Source organism: Hypomesus nipponensis, chromosome 1 (assembly GCF_054491055.1).
Source record: "Hypomesus nipponensis isolate SF chromosome 1, ASM5449105v1, whole genome shotgun sequence".
NCBI classification, from domain to species: domain Eukaryota; kingdom Metazoa; phylum Chordata; class Actinopteri; order Osmeriformes; family Osmeridae; genus Hypomesus; species Hypomesus nipponensis.
The window spans coordinates 14,019,555-14,039,245 of NC_140361.1; the positions used below are offsets into that span (position 1 = coordinate 14,019,555).

Genomic DNA, 19,691 nt, shown 5'->3' on the forward strand with positions numbered 1-19,691 from the left:
TATTTCTACTGACCTCTTTAGCGATATTAACAAGTGATGATTAGTACATTTGCTATTAGAATGTGGGCCTTGTACTGCTGTATACTGCTGTCCATTTAGAGAGAAAATAACATTCTAATGATCGGAAACTTGTTCGCCTGTGTTAAATTAAGTCTTTCAGTCGGATATACTTTGGGCGGCTTTGACTAATTCACAGTTGTGTGTGTGTCTGATGCATATTGATTGGTCCTTGCATGTGTCAGGTTGTATGTGTGAAGCAAGTAGGTGTGAGTCAAGCTGAGGTGAGAATGAAAGAACAACCCACTCACTCGCATGTACTATACACACACACACACACACCTACAGTCTAAGTACACTTACACACTTCAACTTTGTGGACGTGTCTGCCTGGGGACTCTAAAGTAAGCAGTGTATGGAAGTGTGGCGCTTTCCTGTCTCTGCGCCACACTTCTCTCTTTCTTCCCCTGTTCCTCCTCCTCCTCCTTCCTCCTCCTCGTTCTCCTCCTCGTACTCCTCCTGCTCTTCCTCTTCCTCTTCCTCCTACTCCTCCTCCACCTCCTCTACTCTTCCTCCTTTCCTCCTTATCCTTGTCTCCTCTTCTCTCTTCTCCTCAACTTCCCTCTACCTCTCCACTCTCCCCCCCATCCCTTTTCCAGAGTGTGCTGGTGTGGTCTTATTGGGTTGGTGTCCACCCCCTGCTGAGCACACATTAGACGTGCTTATTAGTGGATCTGCTTGGTTAAGCGCAGCCAATTAAGACACACGAGCCTTCTAATCACCTTGATTCGAAAGCATTGCCAAAACCATATTCAAGACATATGGCTTTGTCTTGTTCAAGTAATCCAATTCACGTCACAGCAGACGCTTGATAATGTGGAGGAGCTACCACCAGGGTCTGAACAGGGCTCTCCTGGTCCTACCCCCCCCCCCTTTCCTCCGCCCAATATCATTCCCTTCCCCTGATCACACGCTGACACGCTCTCTGGTTTTTTCTCTGTGGGATCATGGGAGAACACAGAGGCGGCCTGTGTTACATGACTCCAGCCATCTTTCTTTCTTTTTCTCTTTCTCTCTCTCTCTCTCTCTCTCTCTCTCTCTCTCTCTCTCTCTCTCTCTCTCTCTCTCTCTTTCTCTCTCTCTCTCTCTCTCTCTCTCTCTCTCTCTCAAATTTAATTTAAATTGTATTCAATTCGATAAGGTTACATTCAACCTTCTTTGTCTCCCCCCCTGCTGTTTCCTCCTCTCTCCTCGAACCCTCCCTCCCCGGCAGAGGAAAGAGACTGGGGATGCTTTCAGAGAGCCACTGGTGTGTGAGCTTAACTCCCTGTTACATCTGGTTCAGTGCACCACAGCCCAGTCTGCAGCCACAGGGAGGAAGGGAGGAAGGGAGGGAGGGAGGGAGGGAGGGAGGGAGGGAGGGAGGGAGGGAGGGAGGGAGGGAGGGAGGGAGGGAGGGAGGGAGGGAGGGAGGGAGGGAGGGAGGGAGGGAGGGAGGGAGGGAGGGAGGGAGGGAGGGAGGGAGGGAGGGAGGGAGGGACACACACTTTGAAGGCCACGTATGCATTCACTCCGATGGTCACTCAAACACGCAGACACACACACACACACACATCCAGAAATATGTAGAAAAGGGTGTGCACTCTGTGTGCTTCCTGTAAACAGCGTGGATCAGAGATGAAGTGTGTTTACTATGCTGTGACCTTTTTGGCCCTGCTGTGGCAGCTGATGATGAATGAGGCAGCTTGTAAATGTCACACTTATCAAGTGTATTTTTATACAGCACAGCTACTTTTCTGCCCCACGGTAATTAAACCCTGGAACAGTTGCGTGTCCCTGCGTGTGTTTGTGTATGAGGTGCGTGATAGAGTGAGTATGAGAGACTGAGAAAGAGAGGACAGAGAAGGAGAGATTGACGGGGAAAATGGAGGGGAGAGAGGGTGAAAGGGTTTCTCAAAGGTTGCAGATTTGGAAAACATTACAAGCAGGACATGTTGCTCCAATCCATAACCATCCCATCACCGCGACCCACAAGACACACATCCAAACATAACCAAATAAGCCAAACCAAAAGGAACAAGAGAAACGTACGGCTCATCAACGACCCCACGCACTGTGTCATGTCACCCAGACGACCAGCGTTGCACACCAGTTGCCCCAATGACCTCGTGGGCCAAGACGAGCTGCTTAACGACCGCGCCCGCTGATTCTCCCCGTCAGCTTGCGCCTCGTTGTCTCCGTCACAACACCCGCGCGTGCCTCCGTGGCCGGCGAGGAGCAAGGCGTGAGGCAGGTTCCCCCCTCCCTCCACGCGTATACATATTGAACGGCGTCACAGACACACCCCCCCCCCACACACACACACACGAGGCCACGCACCCGACCTGGAGCTGGGTCGTGCCGTTGTCCCACCTGCATGGCTGTCCCCTGGGGGCCGAGGCGGAGAGAGGTGTGTGTGTGTGTGTGTGCGGGGGGGGGGGGGGGCGGTGTGGTGTCGCGGCTATTTCCGTCCCCCTCATTGAGAGGTGTGAAGGGATCCTGTGGCGAGGGGGGAACTGAGAGCGAGGAGGGCAGGGGCAGGGGGGAGTGTTTGACCGTGACGCCCCTGTTTGCGTTTGGCTGTTGGCTCGATTCTCTGGTGCTAATAGTGCTCCTAATGATGTGCTATGCATCCTGGGATGGCGTCCTGTGTGTGTGTGGTGGGAGTGTGTGTGTGTGTGTGTGTGTATGTACGGATGTTTAAGCTGGACTTTCATAATTAACACCAGACCTCCTGAGGTTGGCTGACGTGTTCAGAGTCCTCGTCACAACATGGCTGCCGCCCCGCAGAGGAAGTGATGTCAGCAGGGAAGAGCAGCACGTCTTAGTGGTGGACACTAAACTGTGTTTCTAGAGTCTCTATTCTATTCTACTGGATGAGGAGGGATGCTACATGCTTGGCATCTCTTGTCTGTGTGTGTGTGTGTGTGTGTGTGTGTGTGTGTGTTTAGGTGAGGCGTGTGTGTCTCCATATCTGAATGCGGGTGGAAGGCGGCATCTTGGAACACCTAACCCGCAATCTAGTGTGTATTTAATTACCCTAATTACAGAAAAAATCTGCAATTTTCCTTTCTTTCTTTCTCTCTCTCTCAAAGAATGTGCGAGGAGATACAGAGAGAGACCGGAGCATTATCAGTAATTTCTCCTATTTTGTGTAATTTCAAAATGACCAACTGTTCACAGTTTGCCGGCGTGCTCTCGCTGGTTCCCACTAAGCAGCCAATCAATTCCCTGATTCAACTCAGTATGGCCAATCAGAACTTGTTTTGGACTGGTGTCCCCCAGAAAGCGTGAAATGGTTTCACAGGAGGGTGTACAGGACTGAGGTCTTTAGGACCCCTCAAATAGATCCCTAATTATGGCTGCCTGAGGCTGCGGTCAGCTTAGTCTACATCATGTCAGATGAATGGCATAGTGAATGCAGCCATTCAGCTTGCAGACTTACTTCCGCTAACAAGCTCAAATGGCTTTTTAACGACAGGTCTCTCCGTGCCGATCTCTTTACCTCACGTCGCGAGTCCGAACTCCGTGACCTCCCACTGTATTTATCAAGTGCGGCCCGCCGTCTCTTTCTCCCCGTCTCCATCTATCGATCGCTCTCTTTCTCTCTCTTTGTCTTAGTCTCTCTTTTTTTTTCTCCATCTACAGGTCCTTTCTGCTGCCCGCTCTCTCTCTCTATCTCTCTCTCTCTCTCTCTCTCTCTTTGCTCTCTTTCCGTCTCTTGTTCTCGTTCTCTCACGCACTCCGTCTCCTTCATTTGCTCGCTGGCTATTTTTTATGTTCTCTCTTTGTTTTTGTCCTTCTCTCGCTCAATCTCTCTTCATCTGGCTCTCCCTTCCTGTATCTGGCTTTTCTATATTACTGGAGAGCAGTCATTGAAGCGCATTAGATCGGCCTACGTTCGTCTGAAAGCACAATCCCATACAGCTGGCTAGACATGCACACACACACACACACACGCACACACACAGAAAGGAAGGATGGAAGGAGGAGGGAACGATGGAGGGCAGGGAGGAGGGGTCTCATTACAATATGCAGAACTGGTAAATCACCCACATCCATCATAATACAGTGCTGTAATGTCCTCTGGCTGGTGGATGAATATCTGATAGATCTGTGGGCCTTTACACAGCCTCTCAGACATCCATCTGCGTTGGTGTGAATCATGGCCCGGGCGCGATGAGGGACAGGCCTAGGATACGTCTGCCTTCTGGGGCACACATGCCCAGAGCGAGGGCTGGAACACCAGGACCAGAACGGTTCCGATATGACATGTGCACGCACAGACACACACACACAGTTCCACAACACACACTGTGGGTGTCTGGTTGTTTTGTGGTGTAGTAAAGAGTGTGAGTGCTGAAAGCACCTGATGTAGAGGAGTGCTGATGCTGACCTGTCTGCTCTGCCCTCTCAGCCTACGTGGATCTGTCACCTGTGTTCCTGCACTACTTTGTCTCAGGTAACTCGAGAAGGTAGAGACCCAGTAAGACCCCTAGAGAGACACCCCAGTCCTCATCCCTGTAGGAGTCTAGAGAGACACCCCAGTCCTCATCCCTGTAGGAGTCAAGAGAGACACCCCAGTCCTCATCCCTGTAGGAGTCTAGAGAGACACCCCAGTCCTCATCCCTGTAGGAGTCAAGAGAGACACCCCAGTACTCATCCCTGTAGGAGTCTAGAGAGACACCCCAGTCCTCATCCCTGTAGGAGTCTAGAGAGACACCCCAGTCCTCATCCCTGTAGGAGTCTAGAGAGACACCCCAGTCCTCATCCCTGTAGGAGTCTAGAGAGACACCCCAGTCCTCATCCCTGTAGGAGTCTAGAGAGACACCCCAGTACTCATCCCTGTAGGAGTCTAGAGAGACACCCCAGCACTCATCCCTTTAGCAACCTGGTACCCCACACCCCACACCCCTGACACTCCATCCGGAGGGGGCTGCTGAAGGAGGAGGAGGAGGAGGAGAAAGAGGAGGAAGTGGAGGAGATGCCGTGAAGATCCAGCATATCGTTTTCAACCGGAACTTGTTCTGGGCCTAATTCTGCCTCTGATTGCATCCCCGCGCTGTGATGAGTCTGGCTGACCCCGGACGCACATCTGTTTGATTTCCAACACATTGATTCATAAATCCCCCCCAACCTTCCTCTGCTGTTTCTTCCTCAGCCACTGATACACTGAGACACATTGGCTTTGATTTGTTCATCTTTGTTTTTTTTTTTGTACATTTTTTTTTTTTACTCCAACAGCTGATTGTGAGCGATTGCATCCACAATACTCTTTTAATTAGTATAGAGAATAAATTGGTTGTGCATGCCTTTTTCCCTAATTGGTTTTTCCTCAGCTTGGATTTAATTGGGCTGCAGCAGTGTTTATTGATCTCTTTTGATGCGCTTTAATTAGGATAATTTTATATATTTATTTTAAACGTGACAACTTAGTTTAGTCTTTGAAAGTTGTGTTTTTTTAGGGGGGGGGGGGTGGGTTGGGGGGGTGGGTAGGGTTGGGACGGGGCCCTAGCTTACTGCAGCAAAACTACTGTACAGTCCTCAGTCTGCCTTGGTGATAGTGATGATTATGAGGATCCTGCGTAGTGGGTTTTGGACTAGTGTCTTGTCAATTGTCCACAGGTTTGTGTGAGCGCTTGTGTGTGTGTGTATATCTGTTGGCACATGTGTGTATGTGTGTGTACACCCGCCGACTCTCCTCCTGCACCCACTGTGCAGTGTGACACCTCTCTCTTCCTGGCAGGGGGTAACTTCACTCTGGCTGAACTGGGGGTGTGCGAGCCGGCCGCGCCCCCCCACCCCGCGGCGCCCCCCCACCCCGCCTCGCCCTACTGCCCCGACCTGGCACTGCTCCACAGGGGCTTCTCGCTCAGCGCCACCTCCGACGCCGACTCGGACCCCGAGGGCCCGCTGTCCCCTGAGAGGGCCATCCAGCTGTGGGCGGGGCCAGGAGGCGGGGTCAAGTCCCGGCGCAGCTCGGGCGTGTCCAGCCGGGAGAACTCCGCCCTCACGCTCACGGACTCAGACAATGACCACAAGTCAGACGACGAGTCAGGTAGGAGAGAGGGAGGGAGGGAGGGAGGGAGGGAGGGAGGGAGGGAGGGAGGGAGGGAGGGAGGGAGGGAGGGAGGGAGGGAGGGAGGGAGGGAGGGAGGGAGGGAGGGAGGGAGGGAGGGAGGGAGGGAGGGAGGGAGGGAGGGAGGGAGGGAGGGAGGGAGGGAGGGAGGGAGGGAGGGAGGGAAAAATTGTGTGGATGGAGGTGCTCATGAGTGAGCCTGAGTGGAGGAGGGAGGGGATGGAGGAGGGAAGAGGGAGGGGAACAGAGTGCTGAGAGGCACTAGGAGACACTTGAGCGCGAGTGAAGGTGAAAAGAGCAAGAGAATGCAGATCAACGAGGTGATGAGGGGGAACGAAAAGCTGAGATGCAAGATGGAGCGTGTGAAAGGGCGCATGTGTGTGTGTGTGTTAGAGCGTAAGTGAACTCATCTACATCCACAGACAAACTACAGATGTTTGGTAACCAAACCCACGTGCATATACATTACTAATGTGTGTGCGGTGCCTGTGTGCTGTGGATTTGACCTCAGACTGCATTAGACACTGTTAATCCAGTCACAGTGTTAACACATCCGTGTGTACACAAACTACACCTTTCCCTCAACTTGCCTCTCCTCCGACACGTTGAAACTCCACAGTGTTCATGGAGCTCACAGGTTCAGTAGGACATGTGACAGCCAGTGGGCCTGGTGGCTAGGAGCCAGGGCGTAAGAGTGACACCTGGGAGCCTCAGAGCAGACTTGCTGAACCAAAATGATCAACTGTTGGCTCCGACTGAAAGTCGGCACGCCTCCCTCTCTTTCTGTGTGTCTGTGAAGCACCAAAGCGATGTAGACTCACCTTGGGAGTGTGTGTGTGGGGGGCGGGGAAGGGGGGGGTAGGGGAAAGAGAGCTACTTCTCTCGGCAACTTTTGTTTGATTTCGATCTTCCTGTTTCCGTGTTAATCTCGCTCCGGCGCAAAGACGCTTTTTCCGGAGGCGCCAATGGAGGTTAACGAGGAGGGGGATTGGTAGAAAAAAACACAGGCTCATTAATTGAATTCTCACCGCCGCCGTATCATAGGCCATGGCGGGCGCCGTGGCAGCCGTGAGACGCTGGCGTCGGAGGAAGCGGCGGCAACGGCAGCCTCTGACGACTGATCAAACTACTCAACACCTATTAAACACGTCGAAGAACACCTTCCGCCTGTGTCTTCTTCATCCAGACGCTCGATAATTGCTTTGTGGTTAATTACCAAGCTAATCTCCCACGCACAGATAGCAGCTAGCGTAGATACCTGCCTGTCTGCCTGTCTGTCTGCCTGTCTGCCTGTTTGTCTTGTTTATTGTCTGTTTGGCTTACCGTCTGTCTGGCGTCTGTCAGGGGCCCTTCATCTGTGAGGTATTTATGAACATGAGAAGCTTGTTCAGGAGATCAGCAACACCTGGAGATCTCTCTCCTACTGATCCAGTAACCTATCACAGCAGAGCAGACCTCAGTCCTACTGATCCAGTAACCTATCACAGCAGAGCAGATCTCAGTCCTACTGATCCAGTAACCTATCACAGCAGAGCAGACCTCAGTCCTACTGATCCACTAACCTATCACAGCAGAGCAGATCTCAGTCCTACTGATCCAGTAACCTATCACAGCAGAGCAGATCTCAGTCCTACTGATCCAGTAACCTATCACAGCAGAGCAGATCTCAGTCCTACTGATCCAGTAACCTATCACAACAGAGCAGATCTCAGTCCTACTGATCCAGTAACCTATCACAGCAGAGCAGATCTCAGTCCTACTGATCCAGTAACCTATCACAGCAGAGCAGATCTCAGTCCTACTGATCCACTACCCTCTGACAGTGTAACACACTCCAGTCAACTGGTGTGCATGAATGCCGCATGGATGCGTGTCTGTACGCGTGTGCACGTGTGAGTGCGTGTGCGTCTGTGTGCGCCTCGGAGGGAGGCCTATTAATAGTGTGTGACTGACACAGCAGACAGACAGAAGAACAGCATCAAGAACACACGCTAACAAACAACGGCAACGTGCCAAAACACAAGTCTTCCACACCTCTCTCATTGCCTCTAACAAGACTTTCAAGTCTCTCTTCCTCTTCCTCTCCCTCCTCCTCTCCCTCCTCCTCTCCCTCCTCCTCTCCCTCCTCCTCTCCCTCCTCCATTCTTCTGCTTGGTTTGTAGAGGCTGTCTCTTCCATCGTTCGATTGTTGTCGCTCTCATTACAGTGACACTTGCCTGTTTGATTGGCAGGTGTCAAAGTGTCTGTTTTATTGTGTGTTTTGTGCGCGTGTGCTGGGAGTGTGTGTGTGTGTGTGTGTGTGTGTTGATAAATACTTTACTTATTGTAATAGTAAACAAACCTGTTTTCAGTGACAGAGTAATTCATGACTCAGAGATGATCAGGATTCTTAATTTGCAAATGAATCTGTATCACATCTGTGTGTTTATTACTACTAATAATGCTGGACAGAGAGCTACATAAACCCCAAACCCACACTGGTGAGTCAGGTGTGTGTGTGTGTGTGTGTGTGTGTGTGGCTGGGCAGAGGATTGGTCTTTGGCGTTGGGTAAACGGATGCCTGTTTCAGCCCCTCACCTTGAGCAAGGGAGCTCAGCAGTGTATGTGTTCAGGATTATCATTCATCCTCTATCTCTCTCTCTCCCTCTCTCTCTCCCTCTCTCTCTCCCTCTCTCTCTCTCTCTCTCTCTCTCTCTCTCCCTCTCTCTCTCCCTCTCTCTCTCCCTCTCTCTCTCTCTCTCTCTCTCTCTCTCTCTCTCTCTCTCTCTCTCTCTCTCTCTCTCTCTCTCTCTTTCTCTCTCTCTCTCTCTCTCTCTCTCTCTCTCTCTCTCTCTCTCTCTCTCTCTCTCTCTCCCTCTCTCTCTGTCTCTCTTAATCACTTGCTCGCTTTCTTACTTTCCTTCTCGCTTTTCTTCTCTGCCTCCCCATATTTCTCTTGTCCATCCTCTCTCTCCTTCAAGGCCTCCTTTGTCTGACACATAGAGCTGGCATGCTAAGAATGTAAGCAGCTTTTGAGAGCACACAAGACACTGTTATGATCATGATCCCCTTTCCTTGCAAAACAAAACGCTGGAATATAATTGAGTCGCGTTACCTCTGATGTGTCATCGTGTGTGTCTGTGTTTATGTGTTTGCATGTGTGTGTGTGTGTGTGTGTGTGTGTGTGTGTGTGTGTGTGTGTGTGTGTGCGTGCAAGCGTGTGCAAGTGCGCGTGTGCTTGCGTTGATCTAACCTGATACATTTTAAAGGTTCTACTTAAACCCTGAATACAGTTAAACTTCATTTCTGCACTGAATAAAATCATAAAATCCCCTTTTTATTGTTGCTTCTGGAGACTATTAAAACAGAAGAGCCCAGAACATTGGACTTGGCAGAGGAGAAGCAGAGTTTATCCAGCCAACACAACCAGACCAGCGTGGAACAGAACTGCCTGTTTTCATTGGCCCTGACCGGGGGGAGGAGATTTACTGTGGCGTCGTGCGCAGCCCCATAAAGGGCCCGTCTGGGAACACGGGCGGGAGAAAAGGAGAGCTTGTAAATCCCCCCCCGGCAGCCCCCGCTACCCCAATTCAAACTGCATTGATCAGTAGAGAGAATGATTAAAACATGCCTTCGATGAAATAAGAGCCCAGGCTCCAACAGTGATTTACACGTGCCGTTGAGACCATGCTTTACAACTGCACAGTGTGTGTATGTGTGCGTGTGTATGAGTTGTGTGTCGTCTGTTAACTCTACTTAACAAAACTAAAGCTCAACAAAAGCCTTTGTTTTGCATGCTGAAGTCCTGTTTGACACTTGATGAACCCTGCCAAAATCTTGGCTGTTTCTTCAGACCGACCTACACAATCTCTCCCTGCACTGCCTGGTTTGCTGTCTGTTTCTCTGCCTGGCTCCTGCCATCAACTTAGGGCTTGCGTGGGCTCCTGTCCCACACATCTCTACCTCCCTCATTCAGTCTCTCCCTCCATGCTCCCTGTGTTCTCCTCTTATGCCTCCCCTCCACCTGCCTCATCCCTCTGCTCCGCTTTCTCCCCCATCCTATCCCTCCATCCATCCCTCTATCCCTCTTTCCTCTCCTCCACTCCTCCAGCCCTCTCTACCTCCCCCATCCCATCCCTCCCTCCATCCCTCCCCCTCCTCCTATCTGGGCGCGTGGATAATAAATCACGGGGACCAATGTGACGGACGTGACGGGACGTATTAATCTTTTAATTAGGAACTGAAAAGGTGCTGCTAAATTTAGCCTGGCCTTTCTCCTAACCCCGCCCCTGTCTGCCAGTACAGCAGACATATCTCCCTGTCTCTGCCTGTCTCTCCGTCTTTCTTTGCATGTCTCTGTCTCTGGCTGTCTCTCTCTCTCTCTCTCTCTCTCTCTCTCTCTCTCTCTCTCTCTCTCTCTCTCTGTCACTCCCTCCCTCTTGCTCTGCCTCCCTGTCTCTCCCTCTGTATCTCTCCTTTTCCGCCTGTCTCTCACCAAACCGCGCACACACACACACACACACACACACTCACACACACACTAACCCTCCCAGTACAAAGCTGGAGATCTCACTGAGTTACAGCTTCATTATGTGACTTCTAACCCATTCCAAACAACAAGGCTATCTCAGCATTGCCTTTCGTTCGAGTTTATAACTGACAAAGTGGCCTGTGTGTGTATCTGCGCGTGTGTGTGTGTGCGCGTGTGTCAGAAAGGCTGAAGGTATTGCTGCATGATTGAGTTAGTAGACTGCGACGCAGGGTGTGAAGGCCTCTACAGTGGTCTAACAAAATTAGTATCCTATGATGAATGGTGTGTTAGAACAACACTGACAGCCATATAGCTACTTACACTAAAGTGTGTGTGTGTGTGTGTGTGTGTTTGCTAACATTGCTTTTTCTACACTTCACAGCAGCTTAAATGCCAAGGACTTTTCATTGATGTTTAGAGAGTCTTTTCTCTTAAAGAAAGCAACTAAGGTTGACTGGCGTTGGTCACACGCAGTTATTGGGGTGTAAATTGCTTCATAGAGGACTTGTTACTTCTCGCTTCTCAGAGATAAAGTGAAGTTGGAAAGCAGCCCCCTGTTTAGAAGCAGTGTTTGTTTGGGTGTACTGATACACACACTCTCTCTCTCGTTCCTCACACACACACACACACACACACACACAGATTTGTCTGATCATGAACACATTCTTATTCTGTTTCTCTGACTCAATAAATCCATTGTAGGAATAAATCTAATGTTGGCTCGGAGGGAGGAAGAAGCCCCGGCTCTCTGTAATAAAATGGCGGGATATCGATCAGAGAGGTTGATGCTGATTCATACATGGAAATGGAAGGCGGGGAGGGTGGGGGGGTAGGGGGGTAGGGGGGGGGGGGGGGGGGAGTAGGGGGGGGGGGGGGGGGGCAAAGAGATGGAGAGGAAGAGAGAAAGGATAGAAAGGCTAGTGGACACAGAGATGATTGTCCGACGCGACGTCACGACGTTCCCTTTTTGTGAACTGTACACAATGATCTTGGGCACGGAAACACTGTCTGTGTGTCTGTGTGTGTGTGCCACTGTTTGGCCACTTACACATCAACCCAGGGTACTGTCTGGCCGTGCTGTCTGGAACCCATGGTGATTAACTCCTGTAGGAGGAGGCAGATTGAATAGAAGCTCAATAGACCGATATGACTGGGATCCCAGAGGGAATTTAACTCAGGTTCCCTGTCATACAAGGCTGTACCTCTGGGTAATGCTGCTGAAACGTTTCATCTCGATGGAGATCAAATATCTGCAAAAGTATAGTGAAACTTGACAAACATGACTTTGTGGGGCCTTTCTTCTGGGCCCCATAACTTAAAATCTTTTTTTCCGGGGGGTTTAGTATTAGATTTAGTGTTAACATTACTATTCCATTAAGGCATAAGGTTATGGATAGGAGTTAGTGGTTAGCGATGACACCATTTTGAATGGGGGTGAATGGTCAAGCCCTCTTAGGATATAAAATCAACGTGTGTGTTTATGTGAGTGTGCACGTGTCTGCTGGGTTCTCTCTCCGTGAGGTCCAGTGAGGTCTAGGTCTGTCCCGTCTCCCAGGGCAACGCAGCTGAAGTATGACAGTGTCTGGAACTGAACCACAGACTAAGACAGTGCTAATGGAGAATTTACCAAACTCTACTGCCTTATCATCCTTCTACAGCTTAGCCAGGGGTCTGGGTGTGTGTGCGTGTTGGTGTGTGTGTGTGTGTGTGTGTGTGCGTGCTTGCGCGTGCATCATGTGTGTGTCTGTGAGACTATGAAAGAGAGAGAGAGGCAGTAATGACTTATGACTTACCATTTATGTGTGTGTGAGAGACTAAGCGAGAGACAGACAGACAGACAGACTGAGAGAGTGAAAGAGATGCATTAATGACTTCTCATTTCAGTATGTGTGCGACTATGGTAGAGAGAGGCCGAGTGACACAGACGGAGAGCGGAAGGGAGAGAGTCGCAGTAATGACTTATCATTTCTGTGTGTGTGGAGTTGGAACGTCCTGTGGTTGTTTAATGGGCTCTATTTTACCACTAATGAAGACAGCAAGATCCACATGAGGGGATTAGAGAGGGGGACAGGAAAGGATGGAGGGAGGGGGACAGGAAAGGAGGGAGGGGGACAGGGAGGGAGGGAGGGTTAAGTTTAGCCAGAGGTCCATTTTCTTTCCTTTTCCCATTTGCTTTATTCTTCACCTCCACTGCACGCTCATCTGTTTCTTTATGTCCTTTTCTGTCCTTTTCTCTCCCTCCATCGTCCCCTCTCTCCCAGCCTACCTAGAGGATGACGAGGATGAGGAGGAGGATGACCGCTTTGGTGGTATCACCAGTAAGTTTGCTCTAGTCTCTACAGGTCTCTCTCTCTCTCTCTCTCTCGGTTTCTCTATCTCTCTGTTTGTGTGTGTATCTATGTCTCTCTCTCTCTCTCTCTCCTTCTGGCTCTCTGTGTCTGTGCCTGTGTTAGTGTGTGTTTATTTAATATTTTGTATATGTGTGCGTGCGTGCTACAACAGGATTCTTTGATTCTTCTTGCACGATCAAAGCGCAGACTTTGGAAATGATGCAACATACACTGCCGTGTGTGACATGAGAGACTGTGTCTACGTCTGTTTGTTCTCTTCAAAACCAAGAGCAAAGGAAGGATGGTAGAACCATGAATAATTTAAATTTTGTCACAACTTCATGTGGGGTAAAACAATCTTTCAACTCAATGTATTCACACACACACACACACATTTACACTTACAGACGTGCACACACTGGCATACACTTACTTTATTCCAAAATACACCCACACACACTCACACACATAAGAATGCTTGATGTTTTATGGGGTGGTCATCTTCCACTGGCTCCTCTCCCTTTTCTACCAATGTTCATGTTCAGATGAACAGACAAACACCGTGCTGAGGGGGGGGGGGGGGGAGACAGTCAGGAGGAGAAGGGAGAGGAGAGAGAGAGTGTGAAGGAGGCCCAGATTAGCTCCTCCGTCTATGATGACGAGCCTGGATTATCCGCCTGTGCCTCTGCTCATGTGTGTGTGTCTGTGTGTGTGTGTGTGTGCTTGTGTGTGTCTGTGTGTGTGTGCCTGTGTGTGTGTGAGCACAGCTCGAGCTTCGAGCCCATGCCAGGCTCAGTGGGAGGCCCACCACAGCAGGGGGGGGGGGGGGGGGGGGCGGGCAGGGCACAGTGCCACACCCACCATGGGGAGAATGTGTGTGTGTGTGTGTATTAGAACACTGCCAGATTTGCATAGACCGACATGCCTTCAGCCCCCTCACAAACACACACACACATGCATCCACCACACAGACACCCATGGCATGTGCACCATACCCACACAAACACCACACACAGGCATGGCACAAGTGAGGCAGGTGGGATGACTGGTATTGACTCATGGACCCCATGGTGAGCCGGGCATGTGGAGGTGTGTGGGTGTGTGTTTGTGCGCATGGAGAGGAGAGGAGGCCTGCTCTAAGTCATTGTGATGTTATTGTAGAACTGCTTCGCTTCATCTCGACTTAACATGCTGTACCTTCTCCCCTGTCCCCATCTCTCAATACCTATGTTCTCATTAGAAGTGATTGATGATCCTCCCCGCCGTGTGTGCGCGCGTACGCAGGGAGAGAGAGAGAGGAGGAGAGTGTGGACACTCGAGAGAGCGAGAGAACTAGAGAGGACGGAGAGCGCGAGAGCAAGGGGAGGACAGAGAGACAGTGGAGAGAGAGAGAGACAGAGAGAGAGAGAGAGAGAGAGAGAGAGAGAGAGAGAGAGAGAGAGAGAGAGAGACCGACAGAGACAGACAGAGACAGACAGAGACAGAGAGAGAGAGAGAGAGAGAGAGAGAGAGAGAGAGAGAGAGAGAGAGAGACCGACAGAGACAGACAGAGACAGACAGAGACAGAAGAGACAGAGACAGAGAGAGAGAGAGAGAGAGAGAGAGAGAGAGAGAGAGAGAGAGAGAGAGAGAGAGAGAGAGAGAGAGAGAGAGCTACAGAGAGCCGACTGACTAGTTGGATGCTTCATGCTCTCTGGCTGGTATCTAATCCAGACCAATCTATAATCACCCTGCTGTCCCATTGATCCCAGCCCTGCTCTGTGCAGTCTGGCCTGCCCTGGCCTGTCTCCAAACACAGCACAATGAGTTTTGGAGCGAGAACACCGTAAGGAACTGGGATCTCCTGTCCACACATGTGTGTGTGTATGTGTGTATGGAGATGTGTGTGTGTGTGTGTTGGATGAGGGAAGGAACGTGCGGATCTTGTCAAGGCTTCAGTACCACCTGTCGACGCACACATTCACATTAATGTTCCTTCTGCCGACGCTTTTATCCAAGCGACGTAAAAACAGTGCATCCACACACACACACACACACACACACACAGATACCTGAATGTAGGAACTAACATGCTGAAACATCGCTACATACTGCTCACCTCTCTGACACCTGCACCGCTACATATGCAGCCCCAGATGTGTCATTTCCAGCTGGGGTTAACGAAGGCTCCATGGGCAGGCTTGCTGTAATCACTGTATATAATAGGATTTCCTCATCACAGACTTCAAAGCATCAGACCTTGTCAGGCTTGGCTGGAGATGATGGTGAGTTTGTGTGGTCTGGTTTAACCACCCTTGTGGGGACCGGAAGTAATTTGACCTTGTAGGGACATTTCCTCAGCCTCCACAACTTCAAGTGGTATTTCCAGTCGGGGTTAGGATTTGAATTAGTGTAAGGATTAGAATTGCATTTGGGTTAGGGTTAAGGTTTAGGGATGACCTGATTTGGAGTGAATTGTCGGCCCTTACGAGGATGGAAAATCTAATCTGACTACGTGTATGTGAGTGCATGCACATAGCTGTCTGTGTGTGGGTTTGTGCGTGCGTGCGTGCGTGTGTGTGTGTGCGCATGTCCGTTACCTGTGAGTGTCTTTGCGCGTGTGTGTGTTTTCCTGCAAGTGCACATGTGTGCGCGACCTGAAACCTCAGCCAAATCAATGTATGGACATCAGAGAGCCATGGCCAGTCATCAAAAGCTCATTGTTCAGCAGAAACACAGCAGTGTACATGTCAATAGTCCTGCTCACAGCCCCGCCCCCCCAGTCGATGGCCGCTTTAATAGGCTCTCTTTGTGAGGGAGCCAGTGTCAAATAGCAAAGAGAGAGAGCAGATGGATAAATCCATAGGAGGCTCTAACTCCTGATTGAGCCGGTCCACCTATATTTCGGACTCTTCTTTTGGTGAACTCCCAGAATGAGCTCATCGTCGGAGGTTTCGGCCTTAATCTTGCATCTCGTTCATGGAGATGAGGACAGGGTGTTCGAGACCCCCCCATACACACAGCTGCACACACACCCCCACCCTCCGGACTCGTAACATGTCTGGTATTAACCCCACACTTCGATCCCAGAGTCAGGAGAAAGGAAACTTACAAGGTTTCAGCTCTCTGCTGGATGTGGTGTTTAAGATATCTCTCTCTCTCTATGCTCTCTTCTCCTCTGCACTGGAGTCATTCGTCACCCCCCCCCCCACACACACACACACACACGCACACACACACACACACACACTCACATACACAGACATACACACACCCACACACTCTAGATCAATAGTATAACCCAGTCACCCCTAACAGAGATCAATGGTTCACTCCAGACACCCCTGCTCTGTCATCACTATCTGGACATTTAGGAACCACAGATACATAATGCTGTCAACCCCCCAACCTCCAACTCTAACCCTCCCCTCCCCGAAGCACCCCCCTGACAGTAACCTCCAACACCCCCTTCATCACCAGGGAATAACCTCCAACCTCCAACCCTAACTCTGCCCCTGCCCCTGACTCAGCAGAAACCCTGTCCCTGCCTGGTTCAATGGAGGTGCATGGTTCTCAAGTCATGGACCCTGGCCAGCACACCCCTCTCTCTGGGTGTATGGATATACCCGTTCACCCCTAAACTCTACTACTGGGCCTCCCCAAGTATCTGAACCGCTCACAGATACATTGACCAGTAGTGGACAGCTGATTGCTGGAAGGTCATTGGTTCCCTGTCCTTAACCAATGGCAGACAGTGTATGTCCTTGCCTGACGGTGTAGCTGAGGTGAAACAGAGAATCTGCAGATGTTCGCTTGTTGTCCTCTGCGCTTACCTCCCTCTAACTCTCTTTCTCGCTCTCTCTCTATCCGCCATCTCTCTCTCCATCCTTTCTCTTTTTTTTGACCACGTCTCCCTTCCTTTCTCCCTCCATCTCCTCTCTCTCTCTCTCTCTCTCTCTCTCTCTCTCTCTCTCTCTCTCTCTCTCTCTCCCTATCTCTCTATCTCTCTGTCTGTCTCTGTGTCTCTCTGTCCCTCTTTCTCTGTCTGTCTGTCTCTGTCTCTCTCCCTCTTTCTCTGTCTGTCTGTCTGTCTGTCTGTCTCTCTCTCTCTCTCTCTCTCTCTCTCTGTCTCTCTCTCTCTCTGCATCATCATTATTGATGTGAAGAGGCACGAGGTCTGCAGATTCAGACATACTTGTATCCATCCCTGTGTCACACCATGTTCTCACATGCTTTGTGCTTGTTTTGCATTGTTTTCTTCTTCATCTATCTCAGTAGAGATGCATTTCCTTTGACTACTTCTGCGTGTGTGTGCACGTGTCTCCCTCCTGACAGCATGTCAACACCTGTGAGACATGACTGATCGACTCCATGAGCACACCTCTCCCTTTCTTCCTTCTTTCTCCTTTGCTGTCAGTCTTCTCTCTCTCTCTCTCTCTCTCTCTCTCTCTCTCTCTCTCTCTCTCTCTCTCTCTCTCTCTCTCTCTCTCTCTCTCTCTCTCTCTCTCTCTCTCTCTCTCTCTCTCTCTCTCTCTCTCTCTCTCTCTCTCTCTCTCTCTCTCTCTGTGTGTGTCTCAGTACTCCCTATCAGTTCTCGCTCTGTTTGTTCTCTATCTTTTGAATCCTTCTCACCTTCTTTGTCTCTCTCTCTCTTTCAAGCTATCTCCCTCTCCTCTGTGTTTTAATGGTCTCTCTCCCTTTTATCACGCCCACTTCCAAACTCTGCTGAAACACGCCAAGCTTCACATACGTCGGCCGAGCAACGAAGGAGGAAACTCCTCTTATACTTGCCTTTGATCTTCCTCTCATCCATCTGATCCCTCTTTCCCATTGTCAGAGTCTTTTTTGAAGCAAGAGATACTGCATAGAGATGTGTGACGTACAGCCAGTGGCAAACCTGACACTTCAGCGACGCTAAAATAACCATCAAGGCCTTCACACACACACACACACACACACACACACACACACACACACATTCACACACACACCCTTGCTCTCTCTTACATACTTGCACACACTTTTCTTGGGTATGCACGCACCCTGTCATAAACACCACACACGCATACACTCTTCCCAGACGCACGGTATATCTGCTTTGACATGCAACAAAACACGAAGGCATACTCTCTGTGTCACACACACACACGCACACGCATTCACTCACACTTTGGTTCTCTAAAGGGTAGGTAATTACGCCTAAGTGTGCTTGACTCTGTATGTTAACAGCTCATTGGTGGTGTGGGACGAGAACAAGAGCTGGAAGATTACTCCCCCATCCCAACACACCTCCACACACACACACCCCTCTCTCCTCGCTTATTTGACTGGAATTGTGAGACGCACACACACACACACACACACACAGACACGCCCACTCGCATGCACACGCACCCTCTAGCATTTTGAGGTTCGTGCTCTGTTGTACGACTTCGGCCTCGTCGAGCTCCTTCTCACTGTAATCAGGGCACACGGAGAGAAACGCACACACACACACCCACACAGTGGAGCACATGTGTTTGGATGGCGATAGAGGGTTGGCAGACAGACAGCAGACGCTGTTATTCGACATCAAACGTCTCAGAGCTGAATCTTGCTTTCATGCGTTTACACACACGCACAGACAAACACACGAACTCGCATAGACACATGTCTCTGATCTAGCAGCCAAAACCCAGACTCAAGCAGGCTAACCAACACAGACATGCATACATGTACACAAACACACACATCCACACACACACCTTGGAATTGCACTCGAAGTGTTCCATGTCTGCTCAAAATCCCTCAGTTGAGGTTACACACTCCTACACCCCTGGTTACACACTCCTACACCCCTGGTTACACACTCCTACACCCCTGGTTACACACTCCTACACACCAGGGTGCTTGCTGCATCAGCATCACTATGCAAATGCTGCCAGCAGGCAACAAGTGTCAACATTAGGTTTGTGCTTTTTGTGTTTGGCAAGGGTGTGTGTGTGTGTTTGTGTGTGTGTGTGCGTGTGTGTGTGTGTGTGTATGTGTGTGTTGATTTGCATGTGTGCTGTCTGTGCGTGTGTGTGTTCCTGGAGTGTATTTTAAAGTGTATTCTTCCATGCTTTTCCATAGTTTGACAGCTCACTCCTCCTCTGGTCTGTATTGAGAGATAGAACCTGTAACACCCAGCGACAGAGTCTTACTTTTCATTGTCTTTACTTTTCACGCAACTCCCCCCAAGGACGACATAAAACAGATATTAAAATAGGTTATTAAAAAAGCTGTATTTGCATTACAATAACCATGTGCTACGTCTTTCTGATAATCATATTTTGTCAAGGTGTAGCTAACACCGGCAGGCACGCTCACACACGCAGAGACACATACACGCACACGGTAATCCAGTCCCCTACATGGAGGAAATTAAAAGCAGCCTTTCTGATGTGTGTGTGTGTGTGAGGGTTGAATAATGCATGCTGATGTGATCAGAGATGGGTGGGGGGATAGATCTGGTCGTCTCAGACATCAGATTAGATTGAGCGATACGCCGCCCGCATGATTGATAGCAGGACGATGATTCATATGTCGATGAGGTCTGAGGAATGTTCTGGACCGAACTGGGTCTGGACTGGGGACAGGAGCGTTTTTGTCGAGCAGAGCCCCTGTAGACATACACATACTCACTGGTAGGCCTTAAAGGCTTTGTGACACACACACACACACATTTACAAAGACTAAAACACAGCCACCCATCCCACACAGCCAACCACACATTGCC

General features: G+C 50.2%; 1 protein-coding gene across 3 annotated transcripts in view; it reads left to right on the top strand.

The window, feature by feature from the left end:
• The window catches only part of LOC146302681 (teneurin-2-like), a 118,135-nt gene that overhangs the window by 1,161 nt on the left and 97,283 nt on the right, over positions 1-19,691 (top strand). For 2 of the 3 annotated variants that reach the window (XM_084695985.1, XM_084695992.1), the window contains exon 2: positions 5,783-6,094. In XM_084695985.1, the coding sequence (XP_084552111.1) occupies positions 5,783-6,094 (312 nt within the window). Of the gene's footprint in view, positions 1-4,453; positions 4,499-5,782; positions 6,095-8,714; positions 8,720-16,496; positions 16,525-19,691 lie in introns of all 3 variants that reach the window. The other variant, XM_084695974.1, reaches the window with a different exon arrangement.